The sequence below is a fragment of the Salvelinus alpinus genome, chromosome 19 (assembly GCF_045679555.1).
Source record: "Salvelinus alpinus chromosome 19, SLU_Salpinus.1, whole genome shotgun sequence".
NCBI classification, from domain to species: Eukaryota; Metazoa; Chordata; class Actinopteri; order Salmoniformes; family Salmonidae; genus Salvelinus; species Salvelinus alpinus.
In genome coordinates, this window is record NC_092104.1 from 40,772,021 (window position 1) to 40,789,735 (window position 17,715).

At 42.1% G+C, this 17,715-nt stretch overlaps 1 protein-coding gene across 1 annotated transcript; it reads left to right on the forward strand.

Moving 5' to 3' along the window:
* The first annotated feature begins 14 nt into the window (after positions 1-14).
* LOC139545589 (negative elongation factor B-like) lies at positions 15-14,280 on the forward strand. Its single transcript, XM_071353541.1, has 13 exons — positions 15-386; positions 5,832-5,992; positions 6,132-6,231; positions 6,413-6,643; positions 7,437-7,622; positions 7,785-7,897; positions 7,998-8,100; positions 8,224-8,319; positions 8,544-8,686; positions 9,151-9,257; positions 9,364-9,505; positions 13,163-13,271; positions 13,631-14,280. The coding sequence occupies exons 1-13, from the start codon at positions 285-287 to the stop codon at positions 13,787-13,789; spliced, it is 1,752 nt and encodes a 583-aa protein (XP_071209642.1). The 5' UTR covers positions 15-284; the 3' UTR covers positions 13,790-14,280.
* Positions 14,281-17,715: the final 3,435 nt, after the last annotated feature.

The window sequence follows — 17,715 nt, forward strand, 5'->3', positions numbered from 1 at the left end:
ACTTAGATAGTCTTGTTCATGTCCCTGTTGACTGTTCCTAATTCATGTTGTATTCTTGAATCCGGGTTCCAATATGTCATTCTATGGAGAAGCGGAAATAATTGCGTTTCGGATTGTTTGTGCACATCGGCCTCTTTACTGGGTGCACTGCTTACAGGAATCGTGCGTAATTAGCTAAAAATAAAGTATCGAACTTGTAGTCCTTCGTTTACGAATATATTGTATTATTAGCCCTATGTTTCTTTAATTAAACGTTTGTGTAGTTATATCGTACACAATTGAAAATGTTTGCGGGCCTACCTGAGCTTGGGATATCCAATGGCGAGGATCTAAAAGAAACACTGACTAACTGCACAGAGCCTCTGAAAGCCATTGACCAGTTTCAGGTAAGCTAAGTAGCTTTAGCTAACAACAGCTAAACATGATGATACTAGCGGATCGACAAAGTGGTTCAAGCTATGCGTTGTGTTTATTATTGACGATAATTATAATTTAAGTGGGTAGTTAACGTACCGCTGTCATTTAAACAACGTTAGTCCAATAGTCTTGCACTAAAATAGCCTTACGTTACTCCTACTATATTTCAAGTATTCTATTTGTAGGCGAATTGGCTCTAGCTGCCAAATACTCTACTAAACGAGAATCGATTCTCAATTGCGGTATGGTTCTAGAAACATAAAGCCCTCTACTTTCATAGCCGGTTTTAACACCGTTGCAGCCAACATAATGTTTCAGTGACAACAAAGCAAAGGCAGTATAGCATGAAGATAGGTGGGTTAGCTGACGTCACAAAAAAACGATGTGCACACTTCAATGGGGCAGAAGTCCGCGAGTAGTTGTGATTCTGGATGGCCAGATAACGTTAGCTACCAACAATGAAACGGCCATGTAGGGACTCGTTTCATCTTGTTCATGATACCATGTCTTGTTTTGAGATATTTCATGTCAATGTTAATATGTAAAAAATCCAATAGCTAGCTAACCAGCAACTGTAACGATGTATTTGAGAGACACGTGCTCATTGTGCAGATGTAAACTATATTTCGTCTCATGTTTTTTTACATGTGAACAATCTAAACCAGTCCCATAGTTGCAAAAGAAAATATTCCTCAACTGCTTGCAGTCGACTCCCATTTCTGGGTCTCAAGCTTCGATTCCGCTAGGTATTGACTACGATTCAGTATTTTTGCAATGGAGGAAACTTTGCCTTAGTCTACTACGAGAACACAAACTTGCATCTTTCACAGCAAAGAAAGGGCAAGAGAGGGCAGGGTTGCCAGGTCCAGTGTTGTCAATTTAGCGACTTTGTTGCTATATTTAGCGAGTATTCAGACCCCTCTAGCGATACATTTTCAAAAAAGTGTTATTGGAGACTTCTTCTCAACGAGCAGCAGTTGCTTCCGTGGGCCCCACCCCCCGTCCCGGGAGGACAAAACACACATCACGACATTTGAGACCACACTACATAAAGAGAGACCTAAGACGACAACAAAGCATGGCAGCAAAACATGACAACACAGCATGGTAGCAACACAACATGATAACAACTTGGTAGCAACACAACATGGCAGCAGCACAAAACAGGGTACAAACATTATTGGGCACAGACAACAGCACAAAGGGAAAGAAGGTAGAGACAACAATACATCACGCAAAGCAGCCATAACTGTCAGTAAGACTGTCCATGATTGAATGAAGAGATTGAGATAAAAACTGTCCAGTTTGAGTGTTTGTTGCAGCTCGTTCCAGTTGCTAGCTGCAGCGAACTGAAAAGAGGAGCGACCCAGGGATGTGTGTGCTTTGGGGATCTTTAACAGAATGTGACTGGCAGAACGGGTGTTGTTTGTGAAGAATGAGGGCTGCAGTAGATATCTCAGATAGGGGCGGGTGAGGCCTAAGAGGGTTTTATTAACATCAACCTGTGGGTCTTGCGATGGGTATACAGAGATGACCAGTTACAGAGGAGTATAGAGTGCAGTGATGTGTCCTATAAGAAGCATTGGTGGCAAATCTGATGGCCGAATGGTAAAGAACATCTAGCCGCTCAAGAGCACCCTTACCTGCCGATCTATAAATTATGTCTCTGTAATCTAGCATGGGTAGGATGGTAATCTGAATCAGGGTTAGTTTGGCAGCCGGGGTGAAAGAGGAGCGATTACGATAGAGGAAACCAAGTCTAGATTTAACTTTAGCCTGCAGCTTTGATATGGACAGTGTACTGGACAGTGTACCGTCTAGCCATACTCCCAACTACTTGTATGATGTGACGACCTCAAGCTCTAAACCCTCAGAGGTAGTAATCACACCTGTGGGGAGAGGGGCATTCTTCTTACCAAACAACATGACCTTTGTTTTGGAGGTGTTCAGAACAAGGTTAAGGGCAGAGAAAGCTTGTTGGACACTATGAAAGCTTTGTTGTAGAGCATTTAACAAAAAATCAGGGGAGGGGCCAGCTGAGTATAAGACTGTATCATCTGTGTATAAATGGATGAGAGCTTCCTACTGAGCTATGTTGTTGATGTAAATTGAGGAGCATGGGGCCTAGGATCGAGCCTTGGGGACAGGCAGTGGCTGAGACAGCAGATGTTCTGACTTTATACACTGCACTCTTTGAGAGAGGTAGTTAGCAAACCAGGCCAGAGACACCAATACTCCTATATACTTGCAGTAAAGCCGCTTAACAACTACACCACACCAGTCATCCAACAGTCTCCCATTCAGAGCGACACACAGAAGCATCCAGGGTCAACGCCCTGCTCAAGGGCACGTCGACAGATCTCCCACAAGGCCAAAAAAACAGGGACGCGAACCTTCCAAGACCCCGCCTCATAGCTGTCCCTCAACCATCCGAGACCCCTCCCACAGTCACCCCCCCAAGAAAGAAAACGAAAGAAAATAATAAAAAGTCAAATTAATTCCATTCCCCATCCCCAAGAAACCCCCCCAATGCACCAAAAACCAAGAAAATGAAATCACGAGAAAAAAGACCACGGCGGACCCTCCACCTCCAAATCGATCCCGTTCCAGAGTACAGGCCTCGGTGTAACGCTCATTCGTTCGACGATTAACGGGAATCCGATCATCACCCCCGATGAGACAAAACCGCGACTCATCAGTGAAGAGCACTTTTTGCCAGTCCTGTCTGGTCCAGCGACAGTGGGTTTGTGCCCATAGGCGATGTTGTTGCAGGTGATGTCTGGTGAGGACCTGCCTCACAACAGGCCTACAAGCTTTCAGTCCAGCCTCTCTCAGCCTATTGTGGACAGTCTGAGCACTGATGGAGGGATTGTGCGTTCCTGGTATAACTCGGGCAGTTGTTGTTGCCATCCTGTACCTGTCCCGCAGGTGTGATGTTCGGGTGTACCGGTCCTGTGCAGGTGTTGTTACACGTGGTCTGCCACTGCGAGGACGATCAGCTGTCCGTCCTGTCTCCCTTTAGCTCTGTCTTGGGCGTCTCACAGTCTTAACGACCGTTCCACAGGTGCATGTTCATTAATTGTTTATGGTTCATTGAACAAGCAAGGGAAACAGTGTTTAAACCCTTTACAATGAAGATCTGTGAATTTATTTGGATTTTTATGATTTATCTTTGAAAGACAGGGTCCTGAAAAGGGGACGTTACTTTTTTTGCTGAGTTCATTTAATGAAGCTGCCAGTTGAGGACTTGTGAGGTGTCTGTTTCTCAAACTAGACACTCTAATGTACTTGTCCTCTTGCTCAGTTGTGCACCGGGGCCTCCCACTCCTCTTTCTATTCTGGTTAGAGCCAGTTTGCGCTGTTCTGTGAAGGGAGTAGTACACAGCATTGTATGAGATCTTCAGTTTCTTGGCAATTTCTCGCATGGAATAGCCTTCATTTCTCAGAACAAGAGTAGACTGTAAAGTTTCAGAAGATAGTTCTTTGTTTCTGGCCATTGTGAGCCTGAAATCAAACCCGCAAATGCCGATGCTCCAGATACTCAACTAGTCTAAAGAAGGCCAGTTTTATTGCTTCTTTAACCAGGACAACAGTTTTCAGCTTTGCTAACATAATTGCAAAAGGGTTTTCTAATGATCAATTAGCCTTTTAAAATGATATACTTGGATTAGCTAACACAACATGCCATTGGAACACAGGAGTGATGGTTGCTGATAATAGGCCTCTGTACGTCTATGTAGATATTCCATTTAATAATCTGCCCTTTCCAGCTACAATAGTCATTTACAACATTAACAATGTCTACACTGTTTTTCTGATCAATTTTATGTTATTTTAGTGGACAAAAAAATTGCTTTTCTTTCAAAAACAAGGAAATGTCTGTGACCCCAAACTTTTGAACGGTAGTGTGTGTATATAAATAAGGTCCTACAGTTGATAGCAAAATCCAAGCCTTGAGGTCGAAGGAATTGTCTGTAGAGCTCCGCGACAGGATTGTGTCGAGGCACAGATCTGGGGAAAGGTACCAAAACATGTCTGCAGCATTGAAGCTCCCAAGAACACAGTGGCCTCCATTTTTCTTAAATGGAAGAAGTTTGGAACCACACATCCTCATCCTAGTGCTGGCCACCCTGCTGAACTGAGCAATCAGGGGAGAAGAGCCTTGGTCAGGGAAGTGACCAAGAACCAGATGGTCACTGACAGAGCTTCAGAGTTTCTCTGTGGAGATGGGAGAACCTTCCAGAAGGACAACCATCTCTGCAGCATTCCACCAATCAGTCCTTTATGGTAGAGTGGCCAGACGGAAGCCACTCATCAGTAAAAGGCACATGACAGCCCGCTTGGAGTTTGCCAAAAGAGATCTAAAGGAATCTCAGACCATGAGAAACAAGATTCTCTGGTCTGATGGAACCAAGATTCAACTCTTTGGCCTGAATGCCAAACGTCACGTCTGGAGAAAACCCGCACCATCCTTACGGTGAAGCATGGTGGTGGTTGCATCATGCTGTGGGGGACGTCTTTCAGCGGCAGGGACTGGGAGACTAGTCAGGATCGAGGGAAAGATGAACGGAGCAAAGTACAGAGAGATCCTTGATGAAAACCTGCTCAGGACCTCTGCCTGGGTCGAAGGTTCACCTTCAAACAGGACAACGACCCTAAGCACACAGCCAAGAAAACTAAGGGGTTGCTTCGGGACAAGTCTCTGACTGTCCTTCAGTGGCCCAGCCAGATCCCGGACTTACACCCGATCGAACATCTCTGGAGAGACCTGAACATAGCTGTTCAGCGACGCTCCCCATCCAACCTGACAGAGCTTGAGAGGATCTGCAGAGAAGAATGGGAGAAACTCCTCATACAGGTGTGCAAAGCTTGTAGCGTCATACTCAAGAAGACTTGAGGCTGTAATTGCTGCCAAAGGTGCTTCAACAAAGTACTGAGTAAAGGGTCTGAATTCTTTATCTCAATGTAATGTGTGTGTGTATGTATATATTTATATTTGAATAATTTTTTATTGAGAAATGCAATGGCCGCAGCTGTGCAACTTAGAAATAGCCCATAAAACGCCACCGGCGACCAATACATTTTCACCCACGACTTTGTTTTCAAAGTAGCCCAATTTGACAGAAAATAACCTGGCTAGCTAGCTATGTGCTAACAACAAAGGTAGCTAGCTAATGTTAGCTAATGTTATTTGAATGACGAGACCTATGCTCACTAACCACTTGCCACTTAACTCCTAATAATTGTTACTAATTAACACACCATTTAGATTGATCCACTTTCCCTACTTAGCAACCTCCCTGAGTATAAATTACAATAAAATATCACTGCTTTGATTTATCAAATGAATAACACCACTATTTCAGTGCATTGATTATTATCTTACCGCCGGTCTGATAATGTGTTGTTTGCAGACAGAAAATGGCATTTTGTTGCCAACTCTTCAGTCAGCTCTTCCCTTCCTGGACCTTCACGGGACTCCTCGGTTGGAGTTTCACCAGTCTGTCTTTGATGAGCTTCGTGACAAGTTGATGGAGCGAGTCGCCACTATCGCGGAGGGCAAGGATGAGGAACGGTGCGACATCTCTTTACATATGTATAGCTGGCTAATAGTTAGCTCGTAAACACCAGGTCTGTATAGCGAAATCATCAGTTTAAACCGTTGTACATGTTAGACATGATTGAGTGTTTGTGTGTTCCACCTCCCTCTACAGTTATGGGAAACTTGAAGAGCTTCTCGAGAAGAGTTTTCCGCTGGTGAAGATGCCTTCCATTCAGCCAGTGGTCATGCAGGTTCTGAAACATCTCCCAAAGGCAAGTCTCTGTCTTCCCACCATACTTTTAGTGAATGCACCTCATTAACCCGCAATGCAGATCTTTTCTATTTGTAGTTGTTTGCACCTGCCATTGGCCATGTTTTCTCTCTTCAAAACACTGTGATCCTACCACAGCTCAGTATTTGAAATGTATTTCCTGACTGACTTGCTATGAACAGGTTCCAGAGAAAAAGCTGAAGCTTGTAATGGCTGATAAGGAACTGTATAAGGTCTGTGCTGTTGAGGTGAAGAGGCAGATCTGGCAGGACAACCAGGCTCTCTTCGGAGATGAGGTTTCGCCCCTGCTCAAGCAGTATATTGTGGAGAAGGAGGCAGCACTTTTCAGCAGTGATCTCTCTATTTTGCACAACTTCTTCAGCCCCTCCCCCAAAGCAAGACGCCAAGGAGAGGTGAGCCACCCCAGTACATCTGGACCTTTTCATTGCCTTTTGATTCCCAATAGATTTTGTTCACATTCCAGTAAGGATTTGTTTTGATTAGGGCCAGGGGCCCGTTATAAAAATAGTTTTTACTAGTCAATCAACCTTTTGTCTATGAACTCCGAAGAGAGTTGGGTGTGTTTGAGGTGTGGTGGAAATTCTAACAGAGTGAGAGAGACTTGGTCATTCCTTCAAACAATCATCTTTATTCAGTATCGATTAATTATTGCAATAATGAGGCTGGTTGACCCCCCCCCCCCACCACCCTTGAGTGTTGGACCGAGTAACCTAACCTTTACACAAATGCACAGTACTATATATAGCTGACTCTAACAATACTCAGCCATGGTTGGTTCAACCCCCCTCATGCAGACCAAGGAGCATCATAAGCCACTCTGGGTTCATCCTGTTATCTGCACGTGGGTTGTTGTCTTAACCCCACCTTGGCTTAGTTTCCCAGATGCAAGAATGATTTAGAGACAATGAGGAATTGTTCTAAACTCCTCCTGGCTATCTCGGTTACACCCACCACATCTTGTCTATGTAATGCGGTCTTTAACTCATTTGTCAGCTCAAGCCATCTCTAGTGACCATACGCCCAGATTAGCTGCAGGGAACTAGAGTGGAACCCATGAAAACACAGACACTAACAGCACAGAAATGTCTTCCTATTCGTTAAGTATTAATTGCTAACTATTAATATCAAATCAGGTAAATATGTCATTTTTCTCTGAGGCTAACCCTTTTTCTGTTTCATGTACAGGTAGTCTTGAAGTTGACCCAGATGATTGGGAAGAATGTGAAACTGTATGACATGGTACTTCAGTTCCTGCGAACGCTCTTCCTGCGTACGCGTAACGTCCACTATTGCACCTTGCGCGCAGAGCTGCTCATGTCCCTCCATGACCTGGACATCAGTGAGATCTGTTCAGTAGATCCCTGCCATAAGGTATGCTCACTTCCTAGGAAAGAGACAGTGCAACTGATCTGAGTTGCCTTCTTCTCTAGGCCAACTGAAACATAAATAGTATTGATTTAAAATGTATGCAAATACAGTGGTGAATGTTCTGCATGCTGATGCAGAGTGCCGTATTTATGTCTATCTTGGTAGTTCACCTGGTGCTTGGATGCCTGTATCCGTGAGAAGTTTGTGGATGCCAAGCGAGCCCGGGAATTGCAAGGTTTTCTGGATGGAGTGAAGAAAGGACAGGAGCAAGTACTTGGGTGAGAAAAGAAGAGTGGAGGAAATGTGATTGAACATGGCTTATGATTGTAGGATTCATAAAAAGATGTGACAAATGTTGTGGGTCTTATTGCTTTCCAGGGACCTGTCCATGATCCTGTGCGACCCATTTGCCTGTAACACCCTGGTTTTGAGTACGGTCCGAAACTTGCAAGAATTGCTCAGCCAGGACGCTCTACCCAGAGTAAGACATTCAATGTTGTCTTTTGTGGTCTTATGTTCTTTCTATCCATTTCTATATTCTGTAAAAGCTATGGGGAAACCTACTGCCACTACTGAAGAGAGATATTTCTGTGGGAATTAACAGGACAGTCCAGACCTGATGCTGCTGCTCAGAATGCTGTCTCTTGGTCAAGGGGCTTGGGATATGATTGACAGCCAAGTCTTTAAAGAGCCCAGATTGGTATGCATTCACTTCTTGTTTCCACTAGTATTATTATATAATCATGTGTTTTTCTTCAGTGAGTTTACGAGTCTGTAATATATTTCTTATGAGCTATACAGTAACAATAGTTTGACTCACAGAGCTGGAAAACAACCTCTTTACAATTACCACTGCTAGATGGGGTAGATGTGACATAACCAGCCAGGGCAGAGACTCATCATATTTGATTACTTCCCTCTCAGGAACTGGAGGTTGTAACCCGTTTTCTACCAGCCATGTTGTCACTAGTTGTGGACGACTACACCTTCACTGTAGAACAGAAGCTCCCCAGTGAGGAGAAGACCTCCCTCGCTTACCCCACAGCCCTGCCTGATGCCTTCAACAAGTAACCACTGGGATGGGCTGTCACACAGGGGATGGGGTTAGAATGGAACATGTTACCATTTTGGTAGACTTTGTATGGCTCTAATTAAATGTTTTATAAAAATATAGAATGTAAAACACGTCGTCTTGATATTCAAAAATATACATGTTTTTATTTATTTTATTTAACCTTTTATTTAACTAGGAAAGTCAGTTAAGAACAAATTCTTATTTACAATGACAGCCTAGGAACAGTGGGTTAACTGCCTTGTTCAGGGACAGAACGACAGATTTATTTTTTTCCTTGTCCTTGGTTTCTATCTAGCAACATTTTGGTTACTGGCCCAACGCTCTAACCACTAGGCTACCTGCCGCCCCCATGTGAATTTAAATTGTCAATATTATGTGCGGTGTACATGAGAGCTTTATGTTTAATGCGTTTCAATGAGAAGTCTCTGATTTAAAGTGAGTTCTCCTCTGCCCTAGGTACCTGCAGGGGAACAGGGTGGCATGTGAGATAGGTCTGTATTACACACTCCACATTGCCAAGCAGAGGAACAAGAATGCCTTACAACGGTTACTTCCCGCTTTGGGTAGGTTCTGCACTTGTTTTGCCACAGGTTAATAGAAGGAAAGAAATGCTGTTAGTGTATTGTTGTTATCCTGGCTCTCAACATTCGTTTTTTCATTTAACTGCAGTGGAGACCCACAACGAAATGGCCTTTGGGGACATCTTCCTGCACCTCCTGACAGGGCACCTCACCTTGCTTTCTGATGAGTTTGGGACTGAAGAGTTCTGCTCTGCTGTGTTTGATGCTTTTCTCCTCGCCTCTTTCTCCAGGTCGGTCTTGTCATGGGACGTACAGGAGATTACTGCAAATATTGCATTTGACACAGATGGAAATCTTACTGCACATTTATGAAATCTGTGACATTGAAGTAGAATACTGTACTCACAATACGCAACAAAAAACAAGCTAAAGATTTCTCAATAATGGCTGATGCCAAAAAGGCTTTTGACCGTCTTGAATGGCCTTTTCTATTCAAACATTGGAAGCTTTCAACTTTTCATCTGAAAAAACACATTTTATTGAAAAAATTGTATAAATGTCCTAAAGCGAAAATATACATAAAGTAATACATTATCTGATGGAATAGCTTTAGAAAGGAGCACAATACAGGGATGTCCTCCCTCCCCCTCCTGTTTTCACTGGCAATTGAACCGCTTGTAGAAAGAATTAGACAGGACCCAAACATAACCTGTAAACATTCATATAAATTATATTGCAGATGGTCTACTGACCAGTATTGAAAACTCGATGCCCCCTTTTCAAAAAATATTTGCAGAATAAATAAAAAAATCTCAGGATATAAAATGAACGTGGGGGAAAAACGAGATGGCAATAGGAAAAAAAATTACTTAAGATCTACAGTAATCCTTTAAGTATACCACAAAAAAAATATTACATTCTTAGGATCCTTAATGAGTGACAACAAAGTATATGAACTTTATTCCATTACTCAACAATATGAAAGCAGATCTAATTAAATGGAATAATCTTCCCATAAATCTTACAGTTAGAATAAACCTCTTTAGAATGGCATGGCTGCCAAAGTTTATTTTTTCTTTTTTTTTCGGTAATACTAATTACCCCACTGAAGACATGTCATAAGACTTTACAGTGCAGTTGGAAAGTATTCAGATCCCTTGTCTTTTCCCACATTTTTGTTACGTTACAGCCTTATTGTAAAATTGATAATTAAAAAAAATCTTCAATCTACACACAATACCCCATAATGACAAAGGAAAAATGTACTATTATACATTTTTGCAAATGTATTAAACATTTAAAAACTGACATAACATTTACATAAGTATTCAGACCCTTTACTCAGTACTTTGTTGAAGCACCTTTTGGCAGCGATTACAGCCTCAAGTCTTCTTGGGTATGACGCTACAAGACTGTATTTGGGGAGTTTCTCCCATTCTTCTCTGCAGATCCTCTCAAGCTCTGTCAGGTTGGATGGGGAGCGTCGCTGCACAGCTATTTTCAGGTCCGGGCTCTGCCTAGCCACTCAAGGACATTCAGAGATTTGTCCCGAAGCCACTCCTGCGTTGTCTTTGCTGTGTGCTTAGGGTCATTGTCCTGTTGGAAGGTGAATCTTCACCTTTGCTCCATTCATCTTTCCCTCGATCCTGACTAGTCTCCCAGTCCCTGCCGCTGAAAAACATCCCCACAGCATGATGCTGCCACCACCAGGTTTCAGGATTCTTCCAGATGTGACACTTGGCATTCAGGCAAAATAGTTCAATCTTGGTTTCATCAGATCAGAGAATCTTGTTTCTTATGGTCTGAGAGTTCTTTAGGTGCCTTTGGGCAAACTCCAAGCGGCCTGTCGTGCGTTTTACTGTTGAGTGGCTTCCATCTGGCCACATTACCATAAAGGCCTGATTGGTGGAGTGCTGCAGAGATGGTTGTCTTTCTAGAAGAATCCACAGAGGAGCTCTGTCAGAGCGACCATCGGGTTCCCTTTTTACATATTTTGTTACATTACAGACTCATTTTAATATTGATTAAATAAATAAAAATGTTATCAATCTACACACAATACACCATAATGACAACGCGAAAACAGATTTATTTTTTGTGTGCAAATTTATACAAAATGCATCCTGTTCCATTGATCACCCTTGATGTTTTTACAACTTGATTAAGAGTCCACTTGTGGTAAATTCAAATGTTTGGACATGACTTGGAAAGGCACACCTGTCTATATAAGGTCCCACAGTGGATGTCAGAGCAAAAACCAAGCCATGAGGTTGATAGAATTGTCCGACTTCAACTGCATGTATGTATGTATAGTTGAAGGAAGAAATTTACATACACCTTAGCCAAATACATTTAAACTCAGTTTTTCACAATTCCTGACATTTAATCCATGTAAAAATTCCCTGTTTTAGGTCAGTTTGGATCACCACTTCATTTTAAGAATGTGAAATGTCAGAATAATAGTAGAGAGAAGGATTTATTTCAGCTTTTATTTCTTTCATCACATTCCCAGTGGGTCAGAAGTTTACATACACTCAATTAGTATTTGGTATCATTGCCTTTAAATTGTTTATCTTGGGTCAAACGTGTTGGGTAGCCTTCCACACGCTTCCCACAATAAGATGGGTGAATTTTGGCCCATTCCTCCTGACAGAGCTGGTGTAAATGAATCAGGTTTGTAGGCATCCTTGCTCGCACATGCTTTTTCAGTTCTTCCCACACATTGTCTATAGGATTGAGGCCAGGGCTTTGTGATGGCCATTCCAATACCTTAACTTTGTTGTCCTGAAGCCATTTTGCCACAACTTTGGAAGTATGCTTGCGGTCATTGTCCATTTGGAAGACCCATTTGCGACCAAGCTTTAACTTCCTGCAGCGAAGCACCCCCACAACATGATGCTGCCACCCCGTGCTTCACGGTTGGGATGCTGTTCTTCAGCTTGCAAGCCTCCTCCTTTTTCCATAATGATGGTCATTATGGCCAAACAGTTATATATTTTTTCATCTGACCAGAGGACATTTCTCCAAAAAGTACAATCTTTGTCCCGATGTGCAGTTGCAAAGCGTAGTCTGGCTTCTTTATGGCGGTTTTGGAGCAGTGGCTTCTTCCTTACTGAGCGGCCTTTCAGGTTATGTCGATATAGGACTCGTTTTATTGTGGCTATAGATACTTTTGTACCCGTTTCCTCCAGCATCTTCACAAGGTCCTTTGCTGTTGTTTTGGGATTGATTTGCACTTTTCGCATCAAAGTACGTTCATCTCTAGGAGACAGAACGCGTCTCCTTCCTGAGCAGTATGATGGCTGCGTGGTCCCATGGTGTTTATACTTGCGTACTATTGTTTGTACAGCTGAATGGCGTTTGGAAATTGCTCCCAATGATGAACCAGACTTGTGGAGGTCTACCATTTTTTTTTCTGAGGTCTTGGCTGATTTCTTTTGATTTTCCAATGGTGTCAAGCAAAGAAGCACTGAGTTTGAAGGTAGGCCTTGAAATACATCCACAGGTACACCTCCAATTGACTCAAATGATGTAAATTAGCCTATCAGAAGCTTCTAAAGCCATGACATAATTTTCTGGAATTTTCGAAGCTGTTTAAAGGAACAGTCAACTTAGTGTATGTAACTTCTGACCCACTGGAATTGTGATACAGTGAATTATAAGTGAAATAATCTGTCTGTAAACAATTGTTGGAAAAATGACTTGTGTCATGCACAAAGTAGATGTACTAACCGACTTGCCAAAACTATAGTTAGTTAACAAGAAATTTGTGGAGTGGTTGAAAAACGAGTTTTAATGACTCCAACCTAAGTGTATGTAAACTTCCGACTTGTGTGTGTTTATATATATGAATGAATGAATACAGTACTTCCTATACAAATTGTTACATATTTTGCCTTATCTCATGACACCCATAACTCCCTGACATATATTTTTGTGTATTCCAGTAAAGAGAATGTCCACAGACACACCCTACGTCTGTTGCTTCACCTTCACCACAAAGTTTTGCCATCTTGTGTGGAGACCTTACTGAAAACCCTGGAACCCCCAAAACAGGTGGGCAAGCTGCCCTTTAGATTATTATTTTTTTGTAGCTTGAAACAGGTTCCGAACAATGCATGTAATTGAGACATCTGAATAGCTTAATCATGCATTTTCCGCATGAGAACATTATATTAACCTCATAAGCTCAGTGATTGAAGTTAGATTCATATTTCTAGTATGTGGCTCACACTAGGTGTTGTGTATTTTTATTCATTTTTTACTCCACCTGTGGCTTATACTGTAACTAATGTCATATTTTTTCTGGTTATGTCACAAAGTCAGGGACATAGGAAACTCCTGGCCCTATGACATAGCTACTGTATTTCCATATTCCTCATTCTCTGTTCTCTGTGCTTGTCTGGTGTCCATAGAGCAGTGACCAGGTGAAGGAGTTGTACACCCAGCTGACGGAGAAACTGGAGGCCCAAAAGAAGAGTCCTGCCCAGCCAGACGAAGCCCCCTCTCTAGACCTGGGGCTCCATCCTGTTACAGTGCCCACTACAGCCTCCACTCCAACCACACCACTTTGAGAGAGGAGGAGGTAGGACGCATCGAAAGAAACAAACCCAGTGGTTTGAAAAAAAGGATGCTCATATTACATGTAGAATTGAGGTCGGCTCCAGAAACCATTAAAAAAAAAACGGCATAATGAACATTACAATATGCAATTTCCTCTATGGTTACTATGGTCAAGGTTTAGTTTGTTTTCTAATGCTTGGTTATTTTTTTAAAGGTATTTTTTAAGGAGTGGGCCAGTCCAACTCCTTTTGTAATTTTTGTTGCTTTATTGAAGAGATGGTATTCTCTATTTTTAAGCCGTCTTCCAGCTTTACAAATGTAGTTCGGTGGCAGTTATTACTTTTATTAATATGTAGTCTTGCTTAATTATTGTTCAAAGTATGTTTTAATATGTACTGTAGCTATCTATCTAGACTGAATGTCAATGTATGTAGGCCTACTGTTGTTTGGTTTGTGTCAGTGGTGAAACAAGCTGTAAATAAAATAGTTATTTAGAAATTAAGTCCCAAAGTATTTTCAAACATTAAAGTTGCCAAGGGAAGCAATATGACTACTACTGGAATTAAATCATCAAACATACAGTACCAGTCAAAAGTTTGTTAACACCTACTCATTCAAGGTTTTTTCTTTGTTTTTACTATTTTCTACATTGTAGAATAATAGGAAAGACATCAAAACTATGAAATGACACGTATGGATTCATGTAGTAACCAAAAAAAGTGTTAAAAAAATCTAAATATATTTTATATTTGAGATTCTTCAAAATAGCCACCCTTTGCCTTGACGGCGTTGTGCTCTCTTGGCATTCTCTCAACCAGCTTCACCTGGCATGCTTTTCCAACAGTCTGGAAGGAGTTCCCACATATGCTGAGCACTTGTTGGCTGATTTCCCTTCACTCTGCGGTCCAACTCTTCCCAAACCATCTCAATTGGGTTGAGGTCGGGTGATTGTGGAGGCCAGGTTATCTGATGCAACACTCCATCACTCTCCTTCTTGGTCAAATAGCCCTAACACAGCCTGGAGGTGTGTTGGGTCATTGTTCTGTTAAAAAACAAATGATAGTCTAAGCGCAAACCAGATGGGATGGCGTATCGCTGCAGAATGATGTGGTAGCCATACTGGTTAAGTGTGCCTTGAATTCTAAATAAATCATGATAGTGTCACCAGCAAAGCACCATCACACCTCCTCTTCCATGCTTCACGTTGGGAACCACACATGCAGAGATCATCCGCTCACCTACTCTGCGTCTCACAAGACACGGTGTGTGGAACTAAAAATCTCAAATTTGGAATCATCAGAGCAAAGGACAGATTTCAACCGCTTTACTGTCCATTGCTCGTGTTTCTTGGCCCAAGCAAGTCTCTTCTTCTTATTGGTGTCATTCAGTAGTGGTTTCTTTGCAGCAATTAGACAATGAAGACCTAATTCACGCAGTCTCCTCTGAACAGTTGATGATGAGATGTGTCTGTTACTTGAACTCTTTGAAACATTTATTTGGGCTGCAATTTCTGAGGCTGGTAACTCTAATGAACTTATCCTCTGCAGCAGAGGTAACTCTGGGTCTTCCTTTCCTGTGGCGGTCCTCATGAGAGCCAGTTTCATCATAGCGCTTGATGGTTTTTGTGACTGCACTTCTTAACAAGTTCTTGACATTTTCCAGATTGACTGACTTTCATGTCTTAAAGTAATGATGGACTGGCATTTCGCTTTGCTTATTTGAGCTGTTCTTGCCATAATATGGACTTGGTATTTCACCAAATAGGGCTATCTTCTGTATACCACCCCTACCTTGTCACAACACAACTGATTGGCTCAAACGCATTAAGAAGTAAAGAAATTCCACAAATTAACTTTTAACAAGGTACATCTGTTAATTGAAATGCATTCCAGGTGACCGACTACCTTATGGAGCTAGTTGAGAGAATTCCAAGTGTGTGCAAAGCTGTCAAGGCAAAGGGTGGCTACTTTGAAGAATCTAAAATATATTTTGAATTAACATTTTTTTTGGTTACTACATGATTCCATAGTTTTGATGTCTTCACTATTATTCTACAATGTAGAAAATTGTAAAAATAAAGAAAATACCTTGAATGAGTACGTGTCCAAACTATATATATACAGTGGGGAGAACAAGTATTTGATACACTGCCGATTTTGCAGGTTTTTATACTTACAAAGCATGTAGAGGTCTGTAATTGTTATCATAGGTACACTTCAACTGTGAGAGATCTAACAAAAATCCAGAAAATCACATTGTATGATTTTTAAGTAATTAATTAGAATTTTATTGCATGACATAAGTATTTGATACATCAGAAAAGCAGAACTTAATATTTGGTACAGAAACCTGTAGCAAAACATCCCCACAGCATGATGCTGCCATCACCGTTCTTCACCGTAGGGTTGGTGCCAGGTTTCCTCCAGACGTGACGCTTGCCATTCAGGCCAAAGAGTTCAATCTTGGTTTCATCAGACCAGAGAATCTTGTTTATGGTCAGAGTTCTTAGGTGCCTTTCGGAAAACTCCAAGTGGGCTGTCATGTGCCTTTTTTATTGAGGAGTGGCTTCTGTCTGGACACTCTACCACGAAGGCCTGATTGGTGGAGTGCTGCAGAGATGGTTGTCCTTCTGGAAGGTTCTCCCATCGCCACAGATGAGCTCTGTCAGAGTGACCATCAGGTTCTTGGTCACCTCCCAGGCCCTTCTCCCACGATTGCTCAGTTTGGCTGGGCGGCCAGCTCTAGGAAGACTCTTGGTGGTTCCAAGCTTCTTCCATTGCAGAATGATGGAGGCCACTGTGTTCTTTGGGACCTTCAATGCTGCAGAAATGTTTTGGTACCCTTCCCCAGATCTGTGCCTCGACACGGACAATTCCTTCGACCTCATGGCTTGGTTTTTAGCTCTGACATGCACTGGCAAATGTGGGACCTTATATAGACAGGTGTGTGCCTTTCCAAATTCTGTTTAACATTTTTTTTAATTATATACATTTGCAGAAATGTCTAAACCTGTTTTCACATTGTCATTATGGGGTGTTGTGTGTAGATTTGCTGAAGATTTGAAATCAAATTTAATCCATTTTAGAATACGGCTGTAACGTAAAAAATGTGGGAAAAGTCAATTGGTCTGAATACTTTACGTAGGCACTGTATGCATGTATGTATATGACTGTGGTGGGTAGGGTACATGATAGCCTAAATTTGTACATTATAGGTCATCTTTTATTGTCTCGTCATCAAAATTCAGAAGGAACTTGCACATCTGAGCTATCTTTGTTGCAAGTGCATGGTAACAACTGAATAACATGAAAAAATAAGAAACCCGTCGAAGGAAGTGAAAAAGGTTCAAGTTTAGCTCAGTGAACATGAGGTTATAATGAAGGAGATTCTTGGGCCGGACTTCACAGCCATACATGACACAATCAACCAATCCATTGGGTAATACAGAGACTTCCTACAAGCAACAAAGATCAAGAAATATCGAGACACAGAGGACTACCAGCTCAACCAGGTTTATGCATGGGAAGGCCCAAGGACGGCAGCACCGAGAGGCCGACATAGGCAAGCACCACTGACCGGGGGGGGGGGGGACAGAGACTCGGACACAGACTGAGAGCAAATTCCCTACAGACAGCGACTCCAGCTACCATCGCACACAAACAGTTTTTTATTGTTGCCCGAAAGCAGTACAAGAAGGCTCCAAAAATAATCTATGCAGGAGAGGCAAGCGGTCAGAGGGGACCAGGAACACAGGCCGTGGACACGGAGCTACAGCATAATCGAGTAACCTCTCCAAAGAAAAGCTCACTCACAAGTCTCAGTCTTATCTAAGGGCCTCTTTTGTACCTACATGTACAGACAAACCATTTGTTACGAAAGTATATGTGTTTAAATTCTTTCGGCAAGATTAAACTTAAACGTGTTTTCCCAAAATACT

Excerpts from the sequence above, each read along its gene's own strand:
- LOC139545589 (XM_071353541.1), top strand. The coding sequence starts at position 285 with ATGTTTGCGGGCCTACCTGAGCTTGGGATATCCAATGGCGAGGATCTA. Across the intron at positions 8,320-8,543 it reads TCTTTAAAGAGCCCAGATTG|GAACTGGAGGTTGTAACCCG; the intron begins GTATGCATTCAC and ends CTTCCCTCTCAG. Across the intron at positions 13,272-13,630 it reads CCCTGGAACCCCCAAAACAG|AGCAGTGACCAGGTGAAGGA; the intron begins GTGGGCAAGCTG and ends TGGTGTCCATAG.